General features: G+C 35.0%; 4 protein-coding genes across 22 annotated transcripts in view; 2 read left to right on the top strand and 2 right to left on the bottom strand.

The window, feature by feature from the left end:
* Positions 1–5,110, top strand: part of LOC124303572 (transcription factor 12) — an 82,236-nt gene extending 77,126 nt beyond the window's left edge. For 16 of the 17 annotated variants that reach the window (XM_046760933.1, XM_046760938.1, XM_046760939.1 and 13 more), the window contains one exon: positions 28–5,110. In XM_046760933.1, the coding sequence (XP_046616889.1) occupies positions 28–72 (45 nt within the window). In that variant the 3' untranslated portion in view covers positions 73–5,110. The remainder of the gene's footprint in view (positions 1–27) is intronic. The other variant, XR_006907939.1, reaches the window with a different exon arrangement.
* LOC124303575 (uncharacterized) lies at positions 4,672–9,948 on the bottom strand. 2 transcript variants are annotated; one of them, XM_046760944.1, is made up of 3 exons: positions 9,593–9,948; positions 8,172–8,384; positions 4,672–8,075 (listed from the first exon to the last, which is right to left on the bottom strand). In XM_046760944.1, the coding sequence occupies exons 1-3, from the start codon at positions 9,663–9,665 to the stop codon at positions 7,900–7,902; spliced, it is 462 nt and encodes a 153-aa protein (XP_046616900.1). In that variant the 5' UTR covers positions 9,666–9,948; the 3' UTR covers positions 4,672–7,899. The 2 variants fall into 2 exon arrangements, with proteins under 2 accessions (XP_046616900.1, XP_046616901.1); XM_046760945.1 differs by lacking the exon at positions 9,593–9,948 and adding an exon at positions 8,871–8,998.
* Positions 9,949–10,042: 94 nt separating this feature from the next.
* LOC124303573 (solute carrier family 35 member F6) lies at positions 10,043–13,991 on the top strand. Its single transcript, XM_046760941.1, has 8 exons — positions 10,043–10,312; positions 10,494–10,601; positions 10,688–10,835; positions 11,182–11,532; positions 11,807–11,891; positions 12,855–13,013; positions 13,130–13,284; positions 13,375–13,991. The coding sequence occupies exons 2-8, from the start codon at positions 10,525–10,527 to the stop codon at positions 13,540–13,542; spliced, it is 1,143 nt and encodes a 380-aa protein (XP_046616897.1). The 5' UTR covers positions 10,043–10,312; positions 10,494–10,524; the 3' UTR covers positions 13,543–13,991.
* On the bottom strand, positions 13,680–17,995 carry LOC124303574 (prohibitin-2). Of its 2 annotated transcripts, XM_046760942.1 has the most exons (7): positions 17,644–17,995; positions 17,221–17,483; positions 16,742–17,059; positions 16,512–16,589; positions 16,197–16,293; positions 15,646–15,899; positions 13,680–15,515 (listed from the first exon to the last, which is right to left on the bottom strand). In XM_046760942.1, the coding sequence occupies exons 1-6, from the start codon at positions 17,771–17,773 to the stop codon at positions 15,697–15,699; spliced, it is 1,089 nt and encodes a 362-aa protein (XP_046616898.1). In that variant the 5' UTR covers positions 17,774–17,995; the 3' UTR covers positions 13,680–15,515; positions 15,646–15,696. The 2 variants fall into 2 exon arrangements, with proteins under 2 accessions (XP_046616898.1, XP_046616899.1); XM_046760943.1 differs by lacking the exon at positions 15,646–15,899 and having other exon boundaries at positions 17,644–17,993.
* Between the last annotated feature and the right edge of the window lie 578 nt (positions 17,996–18,573).

Consider the following 18,573-nt stretch of genomic DNA (forward strand, 5'->3'; position numbering starts at 1 on the left):
AATCCACAAACGATGTCTATGTTCCAGGGGCCACCACCTTCCCTTCAACACAACCAGTCTCAACCACAGTAGCAGCGGCTGAGCGATAACGTCGCTCTGTGTTAAGGCGATGCGTTTGCTATAAGTTTTTCCATCACTGGGCTGTCTTGTTGCTGTCTCGTGAATGGATTCTAATTATCCTACCGTATAGCGTAATTATTTTACTTCTCAACTACCCCGTACACCAATCAATCACATGTATATAAAAGTTACACACACTGGTATACACGAATTTACGATCACACAAACACAACATACACTTTTATTTGCTAACATTCATGTCCGGGCTGTCACGCATACTCGTAATTTATCGAGTGCTGTCGCTTTCAGGTACTTATTTTGGCAGCAAAGAAAATAGCCGCACGTACGGCAATAGAGTACAGAATTACTTGCTTTGTGAAGAATACAGTGTCTCAAGAAGTGATTAAGATTCCTCTTAGATGCATGTTTTGAAATTTCGCTCGCAGTGAGTAATCTGACAGTTTTCTATTTTTAATTTTGTCGCGTAGCAACGAAACGTCGTGTACCATAATAAAATATTGCTCGTTACAGTTTGCATTTTTGAACTAGGTAATAGAGAAGTTCAATTGCATAAATTTGTACAATACCCCAGAATGTTCAACCCCAGGAATACAAATTATAAATACTTCTATTCCTTTTTATTCTTGCCATGTCGCATAGCAAAGAGTGAATATCATTGTGTTGCTTTCATCTAACCAGGCATATTTCGATAGTATAAGTTTAAGCTTTCGTTGTATCTGTAATTATCCAAATAGTCCTGCATTTTCGAAAAACAAAGGATTTGACAAGTCTTCAATCGGTATACTAAATACATAATAGCTGACGGTAGAAGTGACAACAGATTTTTTATTCGATACGACGTTATTAAAGTTTTGTCTTGGAAAGAGAGTCAAGAAATATTGACTTGGATGATATTTTTAAAAAATTATATTTTTATTATATAAATAAATACTATTTATTCATGAAAACAACAACGAATAATCATTGGAATTTAACTTTAAATGCACTGCCCAAAATACGGACTTTATATTTCGGTAACTTACAATGACGCCATCCTTATTGTATGTTATCAGATTTTAAGACAAACGAAGAAAACAATGTTTTTACTATTCACATTTAACATTTCCAAGAATTATTAATATCATGCATATGCCGTGGGACCGTAAAGAGAATTGTCGGTCACTATACAAAACTCGCGTTGAATAAATGATTATTAAATTGCATCATAATAAGACGTACATACAATTGTTTTTTATCACATGCCAATCGTTTGGACCTTTACGAAGCGAATTTTAAGAACAATGCACCCTTCTTGGTAGTACTTATTTCTCGTATTTGTTATTGTTGTACAGCGGGCAAAGTAACCAAAGTCATGTTCACAAGCATTAATAGCAGTAGTGTATGTTTTACTACTGAAAAATTCTCCACATACACACGTTCATTTCCATATACTTACGCATTTCGTAGAGATATTTCGATAGCCTTTTATAAAGAAAAGAAATATCAAACAAAAAAGATGACTGTGATTCATAATTTCTATTTTCATTTACAATCAATTGCCAGTGCCCTTTTTTCCAATTTTCTTTGTTCTCTTGGTATGTGAGTAAGGGGAAATAAAAAGTACGAAATTATGTAGAGAAAAAAAAACTGACAAGTTTCAAAGTTCTTTATTTATAATAATAAATAAATTATCACATCTTAATTATAAAATATTTTAGCAATATACAGATTTCTGAAATTCATTTCTGTTCGCTATTAATGTAATAAATGACGATCTGCATCGGCAGAGCATAAGCGGCGCAACGCGTGTGACGTGACTACTCGTGTAAGCACGAATAAAGCTCGCGGGTATGCGAGTGTTTGTGTATGTGAAATAAAAAATGCGTTGCTCAAAGACTATACACAAGATTAGGTATTTAGAAGGAAACCTGGCTTTATCTATAGCGTGTGTAGAATATCCACACTTGACGTGTGTGAGCAGTTTAAGCGGATACATGTCCTAGTACGCACCTGAAGCATGTTTCATCATTTCCCACCTCTCTTCGTCGCGACAGCTCTGAAACAGATTAATCAGGATTCAAATCGTAACTGTATTAATAATCTTATCGGAATTATTCCGCCTGCTTATTAGCAACAAGGCGAAACATTTTTGATGCTTATTTTTATAATGATTTTTTTTTGACGTTTACTTATATTTCTCTACGCGTTATAGAATCTTCGGGTATAACGGATAAGTATTATGTAAAGAGGCGAATTTGTTGAAATTTCCGCTAGTAAATAAGAAAGCAATTAAATGTGATAAATTACTTACATTTTCTCAACATCCCGCAACACGCTTTGCAGTCATTGTGTTGTATCGATACAATCGAAATAGATAACTGCATGTTGAGAACATTTGCGTTGTATACTAAACTTTTGCTTTGCCTAACAAGGTAAGGGGGGAAGGGGGGGGAGTAGTAGTGTCAAACCAGATACATCAGGCATCCGAATGTAAAACAATGTAATGATAGTGATGGAAAAACTTGGTACAAGCGCATCGTCTTTGTCATACCATGGGATGTAGAACGACATCTAAGTGGGCATGATAATTTCTTTGACTTGAATTCAATATCTGACTAATGGGCTTATCTCTGCTTTTACTTTACGGTACTCGACGTCAATTGAAATTGTATTCCATCTTTGAATTTACCATTTGTTTCGTGAAGTTGAGCTGTCCGCGCAGCATAGATCTCAATTCCACGAAAGTTTCTTCAATAATCTTATATATTTTACTATCAAGTGACTGATAACACATTTTAACAACTTACGTTCAGGTCAATTAAGCAATGTCATGCTTTGTGAGACAATTTTCTGACGAAAAAATCCTTTCAATATAGGCGCACTAGAGGCAATGCGTTTGTGCATCTGTTTTTATTTCTTTCTTCGTTTGAGCATCATTGTTTTTAAGATTGAATGCCCGATGTGATTTCGAGAAATGATGAACTGTATGAATTTATCGATATAAAAGTTTTTTTTTTTTTTACCCATCTATCCGCCGTGCTATTTCGCGTGTATTACGTACATGCATATGTATACAGTAACAAACTTTTATTTGAAAAACTAAGTGATCCCAGTGACGTTTCTTAATTATTTCGTTTATATTACTTTCATATTTATCAATGATCAGAATGTGGCCCCAGCTACAGAAAGATAGCAAGGGGAGTGTGATAAAAACCAGTCACAACTGAGACAACTCCCGGTTGATAAATTTTATCATATATTAGTAGAGCATGTTTCAAATTATCAAATTTTAACGGAATTATTGTTTCGTCTGTGAATTTTCTGGTAGTTTCGCAAAAACGGAATGAATAAGGAGAAGTTCTTAAATTACTTGGAAAAAAATCCTGACGCCAAACATGTGCTTTAAGTGCTTACTAGCGAACGCATTCCCTTAAGATTAAGGACAATAAATATTATACCTTTGCGTACACACTCATATTTCATTGCTCCTAGTTAAGGAGTGTTTGTACATAGGAAAGAGTTCTGCCCGCCTACTTAAATTTGCTTTGTCAACTTGCACCGGCGCGCTAGCAAACAGACGATATATGGTATATTCTGTTCCAGTGAAAGAATTGTTCAAACATTATTATTATTATTATTATTATTATTTCGTCAGTATGTGTATAGGGGATTCAAATTTTATGCAGTACTTTTTCCTACATTCGTGGCTAATTTATAACGAGATAGGAAAAAATTTGCTAGGCTGGAGTTTATGTATACGCTTTTTTTTTTTATTATTATTCAATCGGTTTGTAGAGAGAACAGACCAGTGAATAAATGCTTCAAGCGGTTGATAATCTCAAAAAGAATTGACAACTTTTCGTAACGATTGCATTGAACTGCTAATTTTCCATCCCGAGTTAATTTATTCACTGATGGGTTCATTCTATCTGTGTGAAACAAGATATCGGACAGATGTGTTTTATTTGTTGACTTTACTTTACAACAACATTATACGCACACGTCCCAGACATTTGGCACTTTTGAGTATTATAATATAAATTACAATATTTCATACACATACTATACATATATAGCAAATTTTTAGCATTAGAAATATATTCCATGTTTGTTATTATTTAAGTTTCTTCTTTTACTACGAATTACCGATAGGTCAGATATATAAATATATATATATATATATACATATATAAGGACTGTGCGGATTTCCGGAATCTCGGGACAAAAGTTTAGATTGTGGATGGGTTTGTATCAAATCAGATCAGATTTTTTGGCGATGCAGAAATTTTGGAGAAAACTGTAACGTGGATAACCGAACTTACCGAATATTTATAGTATTGGACAAATACTAAATAATAGTAGTGAATAATATATGTAAATGGCATATCTAAATGGCGTAAATATTTTCAGTTAAAAATATATCATCTTTCATCGGGAGATCCAGGAATGCCAAAAATTTTGACAAAACTGATATTGTAGAGAGTCCCGACATTTTCATAAATCCGGATGTTTTCGGGGATCACAAAACTCTCGGCAACACGACCCTAAAGTAATAGATTTCTTCCGATATGACGACCCGAAGAATTCTGGTACCCGCACAGCCCTAGTATGTATGTATATTTTTTGTATTTTTTTTTTTTTTTTTTTTTTCATCATTTCATATCAATGATATATTTTTTTTTTTTTTTTGCAATATTATTATATATTATTGTACTTGAAAGATCATATTTCAAGCTGCATTATTATGTTATCAAAGTGAGTTTTAAAAAGGAAAAAAAGGAAAAAAAACGACGCACTGAAATTCTGAATTTAATCATTACAAAATAACGTTATGTCTATACAGTACCGTATTAACGAAGCTAAAAAAAAAAAACAAATTAATAAAAATAGCAAATCCCACGCTGGTATATGCAAATTCTTTCTCCACGCAAAATTTCTCTCTGTTCGCAGATTGTCGCGGAGAAGTTTTATGAAAACAAATATCCAAAGAAAAAAAAAAAATAAATGACAATTGTTTGAGCGGACAGGAATTTCGAACAGTGGTGAAAGAGTGGGAAGGCATGAATTCTGCTCTACAATTACTGAATATTATAAGTTAAATTGTACATTGTGACATAAAATTTAAGCTGCTAAAAAATGCGTGCGTGAGCTGCTGCAGGTGAAAAACTTTTTTAAAAACAAAAACATTGAAAAAAAAGAAATATTCAAAGAAAAAAATCATGTAATATATAACTTTAATAGTTTTTAAGTCAGTTTAAGCTAGATTTTGTCAATAGTTCTAGGTAGTGAAATGTATGCGTGAACAGGCAAAAGTATGCTGTTCATGGAAGAAGCGAATGTTGTATGATCTACGCGTATAAAAAAAAAAATATTTGAGAAAAATGTTTAATTACTAGTAATATTATTATCACTAATAATATAATAAATGTGCCATTTTTCCATAAAACCACGTTTTATACCCATCCGAGCTTTGCTATTCCTGGATTTGACTTCAGGGTTTCAATATTTTTAAGACAGGTTTTATCTTTTATAAGACATAATTTATCTTTTTCCAGAATTTCAGACAGGTCTCTGAAGATTTTAAGTTAAATTAATCAGAGAAGTTGTATGATTGTGCCTCATCATATTTTGCATACGTTTATTTATTCCATTTGAAAATATATTTCTTTCAAAATATTTACAACTCAATCACACCTTATACTTGAACAATTAGGTATTCCGATACATTGACAATGTTTTTGCGTAATCGTAATTCTAATATTTATTATTTGAAAAGTTTACACTTTTATTATTTTCACTTTTTTTCTGTCATCTGTCATAATAATAGAGCAGTTCGATATTCGTGCAGCAATTAAACCACAAATTCAGCTTCTGTAAATGAAAACATTTAACACTGCGCTATATTGGAAAACTATATTTGCAGGTGTTTAAAAACTGTGACCACGACTTTCAGACAGCTCTGGGCGTGTATTAAAACCAGTTTGAATCAATCAACGTAATTTCGTAAATGGCAAGAGTTTCTCTGACATGTGACGGTGTATTTCAGACTGCGTAATCGATTGAAGATTGATAAACAAGAGGGAAAAAGTACTCAATTGATTCTCGTTTGAAAACCATTGGTAATCAAGTGCCAATCCTTAATTTGTGCGTACTCTTACAGAATTCTCAAATTTGCCACAGTAAGTGTCTCTACATATGCATATGATCATGCAAAAGTGAATCGAGAAATAGGTAACTAAAAATAAAAATGTCTTACATAAATCGATAAGATTACATCATCGGTTTATGATTGTATAGGAAAGTCCTTGGACCGCCTTTTTTTTACGTGAGATCCGGGGGATTCCTTGAGACTTTGATAAAGTGAAAGTTGTATAATTTACTATATATCTTGAAACCATAACCAGTGAATATATTAAATGCTTATTACCGATCGGTAATTGCCAATATATTATGCTTGAGCTAATTGGCAAGAGTGCGTTTGATTAGCGAGAAATATTTACAGTTCTTCATTACATTATCATACAAGTTTTTTTAATATTAAAAAAAAAAAAAAAAAATTGAACACATTCCATTTATATTATTCTGAGATCGTCCAAAAATCCTGTTACAACTTTTCATAAAAATCTTATCTTACTAATTCATTGATCGTTGATAAGTCCATAGATTGTCCAAAGATAGTATAAGAAAAACAAACCAGTCATGCTGTTTTACTTTTAAGATTACTTGATCTACATATATATCGCAATTGTGTATCAGGAACTTTGGAATTCATTGTAACAAAGTAAAGAATACTAGTTAATATGAAGCATGAAATAGTCACAGAAAGTCTCATCTCTTACGATCTCTTACAAAATCATACGTTATGCCTTTCTATCTCAGACAAGAAGCTTAAGCCCCAGTTCTAGTTATTTAGTTGCTTTGAATTTGCTTTATTTTACTCAAGGCTTGATCAATTTGAAGTTTACAACAATCCAATCAGTCTTTCCAATATTATGCTTGTAGTCGGATACTATTTTTCTATCACTTAAATTGTGTAAAAGAACAAAGAATGTTTGCAGTGCTCTATTACGTGTACATCTTTCTGATGTACAAATGGCACGAACAGTCGACTCATACATGAAATAAAAAATATACAATTTCGTTGATATTACCTATACTATTCAGTGTCTGTTAGTTTGAAATTTATAAGCAATTCGTGAATAATTTTACTATAGGTTACCATTCACTTTAAAGTATGGTTGTTACTGTAATAACTTTACAATATTGTAATATGGTTACTGACCACCGTACCTAATGTCAAGGAAAGCGAAAAAGAATTCTAAAATGTGAAAAGAAATCAGGAGAATGAAACTCACCTCGTCTCAGCTCAACTGTATTGCAATACCGTGAAACTCAAAGCAACAGATAAATATAATGATAATAAATGAATTTGCATTGGTAATTGGTAATGAAGTTACCATCATTTTCTTCTATTACTTGTTTGAAGAAATGTTTGATAAATACATCGATTTTGAAAGTTACAGTGAAACATTTAGATAATACGTTTATTTACTCTTTTTGTCATTCTGAGCAACTCAAAAGAGAACAAAATCTCCTTCTCAGTATAGTAAAAACAAAATATCAAAATTAAATTAACGATGCGATAGTTACTGCTCTGTTGGTGTCATCGTTAGTGTTATCACCCCCACCATCACCATTATCATCATCGACGTCTTCGGCGTCATTATTATCATTATTATTATTATTCATGTTTCTATGGCCAAGGTGAAAATTTCTCGGTGGTGCAAAGTTTGACGTAAATCATTCTCTCGCATTACTCTAATGAGCTTAAAATTTATTCTAAACAATGGGAGGATCATCGTCATCTTCATCCCTAGTAACTAACACATTGCCGTAACGGTTTTGCCGGTACTGTCTCAACCGCTGGACCCATTTGTATCTTCTTGCACTTAAAAAGACCAACGCTGTTAACAAGATCAGGAATAGTGGTATAAGAAGACCTGCTGTTACCCCTCCTGAAAATATTACAGCGTTCGATTAGAGAATGCTAGTAAAACAACTATATTAACGGTTGTACTTTATAACAAGTCCGAGAAAGAATAAAAACTCACCTCCTGAACTCTCTCCAGTATCCTGTTTCATAGTATTAGGGTCAATCAGAGACTCTGTTGTTGTTGGAATCGAGACGCATTTGTCATTTAGTCTTTGGTAATTCGGGAGACATTCACATTCGCCCGTTTGATTATTTGTTTGCTTGCAAGTCTCATTTTTGGTGCATCCATCAGCTGGCAATAACGAAACTATTGAACACGTTTTTTTGGCCTCTGAAAATTTAAAATTGAAACTTAACAATATTTCTTTGTTTATTTTATCGTGTTTCAAATGAAGGTAAGCATAATTTTGAGCATTTTTGTTTTAATTCTATGTTACAAGCTGTTGGAATAAAAAACGTAATAACTATAAAATTATAGAGGATTTAAAATAAAGTAGATAATAAGTATTCATTTTCTGTTTATTGAGGGGTCAAGATTCATGAGGTTACTTCGAACGCGTTGTGTTTTGCTCGGTTACATCAACTAAATGTTGATGTGCATAGATTGACATCACCGGTGTGACCTATCCCTTCGTATACGGCACAGCTTTTGATTGGCTAAATAACTTAATTGAGATAAATTAGTTTCATCATCCAGATGGACCAAGATAATGCGTCTGAATATAATCCGGGAATGAAATAGTGATTCAAATTAGTAGTAACTAGTGTGGTATGAATTCAATGGAATAAAGAAAATGATTTTTGTTGATTTCCTTACTTCTTGCCTCTGGCCTGACCGTTATCATTGAATTATTTACTTAGGATGATATATAGTACTTGACATACATATGTATATCTACATATATTGCATGTATTGTTGGCAGGGCAACAGGATTATATTTCTGTCGTTACAGCGATGATAAACCTAATGAACAATGGAATGGTGACCAAGCATATTTGATTATTCCCCAATCTGTTTTTGCGATGTTGGTAAGAAAGAAATAAAACGAAACAAAAAAGAACATTAACTAATCTTTAAGAAAGATGTGTAGATAAATTTCACGAGCATTATTATATTAACGCTAATTATCATACTTTCTTGCTCTACAAAGTATAGAGAGTGAACCAGAGAGAGATGATAAAAAACACAAGAAATGATGGAATATTTATAGATATAACAAGTAATAATGTCCGAAGTTCGAAAAAAAATTAATGCAAGAGGAAATTAACTTTTCGAAGTAAAATTTGAAAAGCTTGAATTCGCGATTCTATTCTCGGTCGTGTTGGATGTTACTACACGCGTTACTGTCGGCGTTGTCAAACGAAAGATATATAATCGCTTCAACGGATGTAAATTATCACGTCGGTGGGGTCGGTCGCAGCTATCTTTAGTTAATGTCAATTTGTGCGTTACAGTTGCGACGATAGCAATGCCTACAAGCAAGTGTAACACTACCTACTGCATAGAACTGTTGACAACATTGGAATATAGTGTTTTACCTGTAACAAACTGCGACAAAATCACAGCCACAATGCACATAGAAGCGAAAATCTCACAACTCAAGTTCCACATCTTCGCGTATAACAATAGATGTTTGATCACATAATAATAAATGGTTCGGGGTATTTTACTCCGATACGGATGTCTCACTCTGTATCTGCGGCAACACCTTTAATTCAAATATTGTAATACGTATAGGTAGCTCGATTTTTCAGACGAATCATTGCCACAGTATCGCACAGCTTTTGACAGTTTATTTAGCGCATCGTACCACAAGCACCCCCGACTTTACTGTCGTAGTAACGAATGGTAATGAACTAAATGAACATCGAACTGCATCGAACAACCATCTGCGAATTATCGAACTTCCACCGGGGTTCGAGTGTTCGAGCCTTGAAACGTCACCGCTCTCGCATCGTCTCGAACATCGAAATTTCACAGACCGTACGTCCGATGTCTCATAATATCGCAAATTCGTAGCGGTTGGTAGCGCTGTGGTATTCTACTGAACGTATTCAATATTGTATATTGTTGTATATTCTGTATATTGTTGTATATTCTGTATATTGTTATTCGTGCTCGTTTCGTACATACTTGTATACTTGTCGTCCCTGCTCAAAACCGAATTATTCTATCTGTCACAATCGACGATTCGGTTCTAGACATATCGTGAATGCGTAAATGCCTCCTATGAAACTTTGGAGTTACTAAAATCCATGGTAAGTATACGAGTACTCAAATACCGTTCTGTCATTTCGCTAGTATTCACTCATTTTTGTTACAACAATCACAGAATATTTATCCATCGTTACTCATTTTATGCCTTTGTACCTGCTACTTACAATCTGGCTGCTCAATAATTATGAGGTGTAACTTTAGCAAAATATTTATTGATTCTAGGTAATTAAGAGTTTCTAAACAACGAACGACCATGGCTTGGACCCACTACCAAAGAGTACTGGCCATTCTTATGGTTATTACTGGTTCCCTCAACACGCTTTCCGTCAAGTGAGTCGAAGGATTTTGGTTCTGTTATATTTACTACTCGTTGTTCTGTTTTGGAACATTGCTTGAATTGTTTTATTATTCTTCAGATACGCGGACTTGCAAATAGTTAAAGGTCAAGATGAAGAACCTCGACATTTCAATCATCCCTTCATGCAATCGTCATTTATGTTTCTGGGCGAAATGTCTTGCATGCTGTTATTTAAAATTGCTTTTTGCTACTACACCCGGCAGATGGTAAGAAAAAGTCGAAATTATCACTACTGCTCGAGTAATTATAGCCACTCACTATGCCTCAATCGACAAATATTATCCGATATACAATAATTAATTCATATCTATGCCAGCATGTGGCTATTATACTTTGTGAATAATGTCACAAAGGTCAACCAGTCCCAGACTTGACTCCCGCCTTGCACTTTATCACCACAAGATGAATCATTGTGAAACATGACACAAGATAAGACAAACTGTTATACGAACCTCATCTATGCATTTCTCAAAGTCGAGTATATAATTTGTGAATTATAAACCTGATTTGCGCAACATTGAAAATAATCACTTACCTTATTTGCTATTACAGAATGGCAGTGTCGACTCCAATTCTTTGACGAAGGGTTCCCGAAATTTTAGCCCTCTTGTATTGCTTGCACCGGCAATGTGTGATATGTTTGCAACATCTTTGATGTACGTTGGGCTAAACATGACATATGCTAGTAGCTTTCAAATGCTGCGAGGTGCAGTTATTGTCTTCACTGGAATACTCTCAGTAGGATTCTTGGATCGGAAGTTGGGATCAAGAGAGTGGTTTGGAATTTCCCTAATTATAAATGGCTTGAGCTTGGTTGGGATGAGCGATTTTATCATGCAAAATGACAGCAGTGTCAGCACTAATTCCATTATCACTGGTGATTTACTTATCATATGTGCACAGGTAAAATAGTGATTTCTGTTATCGACCCACATAAACAATACTTATTCATAGTTTATTACTTATTCATATTCGCTCTTTGCACACTAAATTAATAATCTCGCAAGCAGATAGACCCGGATGAAACAATATTACAACTGTACCGGACAAATACACTGGCTACAGGTGTTAAACTCAACGTTCATAGAACAACAAAACAAGTTTAATACCAAAATTTCCGTAGAATTTAGTGATCATGATTGCAAGTATAACTGTTTTATCTACTGCAATGTTGAAGGTGATTACGGCAGTTCAAATGGTGGTGGAAGAAAAATACGTCTCTGGATTGGACATACCTGCGCTCCAGGCAGTTGGTTGGGAAGGTAGAGTAGGAAATCACATCTCTAATTTTGATTATGTTCAATACGCTGTTAACTGGAGTATTCTCAGGGTGTCCACCAGCCTGAAAAACCCTTGAAATACTGTGGTATTTTTTTGACAATGGAAACTCCTTGGATCTCAGAGAATTTTCGAATTTTACCTGGAATTTTTGCTATCCCCACCGAGTTTTAAAAACTTGTTGACATTTTTATTTGAATGAAAGAGTATATTCGGTTAAAATTTGAATTTTTTTTTATTTGTCGATTTTTTGATAATTACATAAATATAGCAAAGTTGCATAAAAACAAAAATGAAAATCGGTATCCGTAAATTCGAAGAAATGTTTTAGAACATCCTAAAAGCTCGATATATCTCTGAGTGACGTGTGACAAAGTCTAGCTACTTGGTATGAAAGACCCCTATACAGTGTCTACAGTTTACAGGTTATTGTATGTAGTGTGACGTTAAAAACCATTGCATAATCAATTGTGTATCGGAGCCTTGTGAATTGTAAGAAAAATTGCGTCATTCAAAATTGAAAAATTTATAAATGAATATGAAGGAATCACAGTTCCACAATCGGACCAGGCTTAAAAATTTCGCTTTGGAAGTTAGAATTTTTGTGAATTATTTCGTAATTTTCCAAAGAGGCATACATTCCAAAAATTCAATTTTTAAATTTAAAATCGAAAATTAAATATGAAGACAAAGCCATACCTCCAAACTATGTTATCTAGCAAGTTGATTTCTTCCGAACAATTTCACCACCTGGTTTTTTCAATTTATGCAGTGGAAGCAAAGATATAAGCTTTTGAAAAATAATTCATCATCGAAACTAAGAATTAAAAAAAAACTAATTCAGAACACTGCAGTATGTAATTCACTCTGACAACTTTATCATGGAATTTCAAATTTACAATCAGATTTGCATCCAAAAACTTGATATTCTGTTTCTGTGGCTACAGGTGTTTTTGGATTCATTGGAATATGCCTTGCTATGATTCCGCTCAATTACATATATGCATTACCACCTTTTGCGAACAACTCTCGAGGAACATTAGAAGCTACTGTAGATGCTTTTGTTCAAATTGGCAACAGCATACATTTACTTATGGCAATTATTGGTACGTATGTTGGATGATTACAATTATTGTATCTTTCTTTCTGAGTCCAGCTTAATTCCTAAATTTATTCAAGATACAAATTTACTACTAATCTACCTGCATGTTAAACTTGAAAGGTATGACCGTGAGCATAGCATTCTTCAACTTTGCTGGCGTCAGTGTTACAAAGGAAATGAGCGCCACTACAAGGATGGTATTGGACAGTGTAAGGACATTGGTAATATGGGCATTCTCTTTGGCATTTCAATGGCAAACTTTTCATTATCTTCAGGTGATTATGCAACTTTCGATTTCAGAATAATCTCACCATTGCAGTATTCATTTATTCCACAATTATATGGTCCTTCTCTTTGTCTTTTAGCTCATAGGTTTTGCAGTTTTATTAATTGGTATGTCCTGCTACAACAATATTGTTGTACCACAATTGTTCCGAAAAATTCAGTGTCGCTTGGGGCGGCGTCAGCCACAACAGGATGAAGAAAGCATCATCACTACAGCAGCCGACGACGTTGCCGATAAAAATGAATAAATGTATTCCTTATACTACGTATTTAAATCGAATTCTCAATGATAAATACACAATTGCAACTGAAAGAGATAAATATTGAAACAAAGTATTTCATTGATACCACCATAATGGATTATGGGAATTTTTCTTGCATGGAATTGTTAGATGTGGTGAGAGACAGATTACAGCAAAATGTAGAGAGAGGCTAATAGGAATGTGAGCGAAAGGCATGTGGAGTGTACAGCAAGAGAGCACGAGAGTAGTAGAGTTGACAATAAAGGTAGTAAGATGAAAAGCGGAAGAGAGTAAGGAGAGAGTAAAGAAAAGTTATGTGTGTGAGTCGAACTGTAGACGTAAGAGAACGAGAAAAACATGTTGAATTACCAGATTTAATAATCCTGCATCTCAAATTGATCGTCGTATTGTTAATGTATAGTTACCATGAATATATAATTTGTTCTTTCTACAGACTCCTGAGTGGAATTGAACATTTCTCCCCATAAATAACCTTTCGTTATCCATTCCCTACACACACCTAGCAGCATATTGTCATCGTCTCTACATATGCAATTGCATCAGTAAACTGTCGCATTCATTGTTGATTTGTTTCACGAACTGGGTGCAAATGCACAAATCCTAGTAATTGTGGAAGTGATATTGAAACAGACAGATCATTAAGTTAACAACATAGATTATTTTGATGTTTGTAAGAAATTGAGGTGTAATGCTGTTAAAAGATTAAAATATATGCGCAATTACCCATAGTTATACAAAGGCTCATTTACTGATCAATTTCCTTGTCATGCGTGTGTATGAGTTCGGTCTATAACCGGAATCTGTGGGGTAGTTATTTGGCTGCGACTCGTATCCAGTCTCTGCTGTCACAAATTCACAAATGACAGCAAGGAAAAGACCTTGAATTTCAACATATATTGATCTCACAATATTGTACATGTATTTCGAAATTCTGAGGGTCCAATCGTTGAGGCAACGCTTCTACGAAACCGTTGGAAGACAAATCGATTTTCAGGTCTGCAAATCGCTAAAAATCAAATCCGTTTGTATTTTGTCGGTTCCACAGATTTTGGAAAATGATACGTTCATCATAATCATGAATTGCATTTAATCAGACGCTGTATTCATGTCATTTCGGAATTAATTAATATTTACGATTAGTTTAGAAAGAGTCATTGAAATTGATTCTCAGACGAAAAGTCTTAGGCTCGTAAAAAAGAAAGGTCAACCCTTTTGTATTTTTACAGTCCATTCCTCGCGAACTTTGAAAAACTGCTGGAATAAACTTATTTAGACGCTATATTAACGTAATTTTGCGAGAGTAAACGATTGCACATAGTCTAAAGTCGCTGTGAACACCGGATCAAAAGTTACATCCAAACAACTAAAACTTTTATATTCTACGAATTCATCCAATTGTTGAATCTACGATTTCGTTTGCGTATTCCTAAGAGGCCAATTTCTCAAAGAATTCTCCGACAAGTTGATTCCAAAACAAAATTTTTAAGTACAGACATTTGAAGACAAACGGTCAACCTTAGCCAGAGTGTTGCCCGAATTTGGCAAATATGTTCTCTTCAAAAATTCTTTGCAAAAGTCAGAATCAAGCACGAATAACGCCTCTCAATGTGTTAGAAAAACACATCATTAGTTTCAACAGGGTATAAGTAAATATTGGAACGCTATTTTGGTATAACATACATCAGGAAAGAGATTGAAAAGAATTCTAACCTGCTTGATTTCGGAAATCAAAACTTCTACTGGCAAAAAAGTTACAATAAAACCACAGTACCACAAACGCAGATTTTCAGTCACTAAAAAGCTCTGATCACATTTTACAAACTAAAACTGTGTTATTTATTAGAATTATCTTCACTATACAGGCGTGACAGTATTGATGTACACAAGTTTTACCCAGGACAATCCTTGCCACCTTCGGTATGAATCTATGTATCGTTTGTCGGATGGTAGTCCTTAGCCTGTAATAAAATTTGATTAGTACCATGTATTATACCGGTGTGAAGTAGAGGATGGATGCCTGGTTATAAAGGATCAATAAGGAATTTGGGATAATTAGATATGACAAGGCAGGCTCGCTTGTGAGATTACTTTGAACAAACTTCTGACAGAGATCCGAAATTCTTCTAATTAAATTGCCGCTTAGGGAACGATAAGCTTAGCCCCCGCATCTGCAGAGTCCAGAATAAGGGAAATAGGATCGTCGACGTAAGGAGTAGTTGAGACAATCGACGGCTTTTCAACATTTCTCAAAGCTGGCTGAGATGAATTCATGTTCAAAGATTTGACCGCATGCTGCGCAGACTCATTCCAGTTTTTCCACCTAGCAGGCGATATTCCATTACCTGAAATCAGATGATCTCGGATTTTGCGAGCGTGCCTGGTCTTATTAGGTTAATGGCAAATGTGGGAAACTTGAAAATAATGGGCAGGAGGCCAGGGCAAGAAGCAAGCGCTGCAAAGCTCATATCTACAAATTTGCGTATTTTATAATCTGTTAGCTACATGATTAACAATCAACTTTGTGTCCTTCGTATTTGCATTGTAAATTAGTTGACGCTGGAAATTATTAGAACGGAGCACAGATGACGAAATAGAGAAGTGCAGATTGAAGTCCTTTTCAATTAGTCATTACTGCTTACTTTTCAATTTCTCAGACAGATCATCGAATGTTGGATCCTGAATATTGAGCATAAGGCCGTTGCCACTCAAGTACACACGATTTTGTGAATTTGCGATCTAAAACAAAAAATCATATTGTTAATTTATCAACACTTGTTAACATTGAGCTTTGAAACAATAATACAGAAAAAGGGTTTGATGACAATGAAGAAAGCTATAATCTATAATAATATGGGTCCGATACCTGTCACTGGTAATTTAATCATATTCATGGTTTGAAACATACAATCAAGTTATAAATAGCAAACAACTATTAGGTCCCTAAATTGAATTACCGTTCGAGATATGCTCTGTGCTGCCCGAATTTTTCTTAGCTTCAAGTATCCAGGGTTTCGTCCAACAGCTAAACCAAGGTATATTTCAGTCAAGGATAATTTATACAAGACCGAAAGAATCAGATATGACTAATCAGCCCACACGATTAGCAACAAGGCTAACGAAATGCCGCAGGTTTCTCCTTTTTGAATGTAACACTAGTTTTACGGTTGAAATAGTTAAAGGATATCATTTTTGCAGCTTCCGCTTCTCCCTCTGCTTGGACAATTTTCTGCTGCTTCTCCTGTTTGGCTCGTTCAACGACAAATGCTGCTCGTTGCGCTTCCTGTTGAGCTACCTGTTTTGCCTCAACGGCAGCTGTGTATTCCTTACCAAAACTCAACTCTGTTATTGACACATCATCCAAAACGATATTGAAATCTTTTGCACGCTCAGTTAGCTCTCTGCGAATCATCATAGATACTTGTTGTCGCTGCGTTATCAATTGAGATGCATTGAACTTGGCCACCACAGACTTTAGTACTTCATTACAAATGCTTGGCAGAACCTACAAGTGCAAAGTATTGTACCTATAAGTAAGTTTTGTTTTTACAAAAGTAGTTCAAAGTTAGTGCTAATTACAAAAAAAATAATTCATGAAATGTCCTCTCGGTTTCAACTCACTGATACTTTTAACTGAAAAGTAGACGAAATAACAGTTTTAATCACCTTTTCATCATAGTCAAGACCTAGTTGCCTATACATGACAGGTAAATTAAATGCATCAGGGCGAGATAAGACTCTAAGGGAAATGTTGACCATTTGAAGATCCTTTGATCCAGTTGGCGATGAAATTTTCCTAGGTTTGCTTCTGATGTCATATATAATGGGATACTGAAACCACGGAATTCGAAAGTGAAGTCCTTCAGTCATGATGTCCTTTTGGATACCTCCGAGGCGTGAAAATATGATTGCCCGATGCCCACCATCAACTATTGGTAAAATGAATCGATGTTAATACGAGGAGTTTATAGATTAAAACCGTATGTACAAGCAGTGTTTGTACAGAAAATTTTCTCCATCACAACGCAATTGGTCATGTAATTTTATAACTAGAACACAAATTAGCTGGTGTGAGACGAATTTATTTACCTGTATACATAGACTGTGTGACTCCATACATGGCAGCGCCGGCAACGGCAAGCAATTTCAATCCCGGCGATAAACCATTCGGAGCTTTTCCAAACTTGCCAGCCAGTTCGTTGAGCTTACTTTGCGCCATTGTCGATATAGATTTCACGGCGTATTATCAGTTTCAACAACCAAACCAAAATAACGATCCTCAAATAAATGCTCGATAAATTCGGGAATGATTTCACGTAACGAACAAACTAGCTGATGCAAAGGTTAAAAGGCCGATAACGAGGCCTGCCGCTGGCTCTACTTGGTTTCAACCACGTGCTCTTGATGAAATCTAGACTGCCGACTTCGCTTGTGTAGACGAATTGAGGACGAGTCGGGCGTGAAGACGCTGATCGCGCTGTAACAAAAAGTGCGTTCCGAAATCACGTATTAACCGGTGCTCGGAGTTCCCTAAGACGGAAACAGAGTTAGTCATAAACTAGACCGTCGAATCTAACCTTAGAATACGTGTCAATCCACGGAGACTGGAGTACAGGAGTCCAATCTCTGTATTGAAGATGTGTCCGCGAAATCATGAGAAATAAGGGTTCCGCTACAGCGGCGCTGTCGTCACTCTGGACCGATAGCTATATGTATATTAAATTTGATAGCTCCATGATGACGCACATATTAACGTTTATCATAATTATTATAATTTTTGTCACTATATCACTACATTACTATAATTATAGGATCAGAACGTCCGGAGCGACGCTGGTGATAACACCGTGCACTATTAAATCTCGGAGTTTCGCGGACGCCTTTTCTGCCTCTCCGCCTTAGGGATTGGACTCCTGTCTTCTAGTCTTCATGTGTCAATCCAACAAGTCCTAATCCCCGCGGTATTCTAAGGTTAGATTCTACGGTCATCGTAACGTTACGTTTATTGAGATTGAGTTT

The sequence above is a fragment of the Neodiprion virginianus genome, chromosome 4 (genome assembly GCF_021901495.1).
Source record: "Neodiprion virginianus isolate iyNeoVirg1 chromosome 4, iyNeoVirg1.1, whole genome shotgun sequence".
Classification (NCBI taxonomy): domain Eukaryota; kingdom Metazoa; phylum Arthropoda; class Insecta; order Hymenoptera; family Diprionidae; genus Neodiprion; species Neodiprion virginianus.

What these genes read in the sequence shown, in the direction of transcription:
- LOC124303575 (XM_046760944.1), bottom strand. Translation starts at nt 9,665, where the DNA reads ATGTGGAACTTGAGTTGTGAGATTTTCGCTTCTATGTGCATTGTGGCT. An exon ending in TTTGTCGCAGTTTGTTACAG is followed by an intron (nt 8,385 to 9,592) that starts GTAAAACACTAT and finishes TTAAATTTTCAG; the next exon opens with AGGCCAAAAAAACGTGTTCA. An exon ending in TACTGGAGAGAGTTCAGGAG is followed by an intron (nt 8,076 to 8,171) that starts GTGAGTTTTTAT and finishes TAATATTTTCAG; the next exon opens with GAGGGGTAACAGCAGGTCTT.
- LOC124303573 (XM_046760941.1), top strand. Translation starts at nt 10,525, where the DNA reads ATGGCTTGGACCCACTACCAAAGAGTACTGGCCATTCTTATGGTTATT. An exon ending in TACTTATCATATGTGCACAG is followed by an intron (nt 11,533 to 11,806) that starts GTAAAATAGTGA and finishes GCAATGTTGAAG; the next exon opens with GTGATTACGGCAGTTCAAAT. An exon ending in CCAGGCAGTTGGTTGGGAAG is followed by an intron (nt 11,892 to 12,854) that starts GTAGAGTAGGAA and finishes CTGTGGCTACAG; the next exon opens with GTGTTTTTGGATTCATTGGA.
- LOC124303574 (XM_046760942.1), bottom strand. Translation starts at nt 17,773, where the DNA reads ATGGCGCAAAGTAAGCTCAACGAACTGGCTGGCAAGTTTGGAAAAGCT. An exon ending in AAGCGGAAGCTGCAAAAATG is followed by an intron (nt 16,590 to 16,741) that starts ATATCCTTTAAC and finishes ACTGAAATATAC; the next exon opens with CTTGGTTTAGCTGTTGGACG. An exon ending in TCTGTCTGAGAAATTGAAAA is followed by an intron (nt 15,900 to 16,196) that starts GTAAGCAGTAAT and finishes ATCTGATTTCAG; the next exon opens with GTAATGGAATATCGCCTGCT.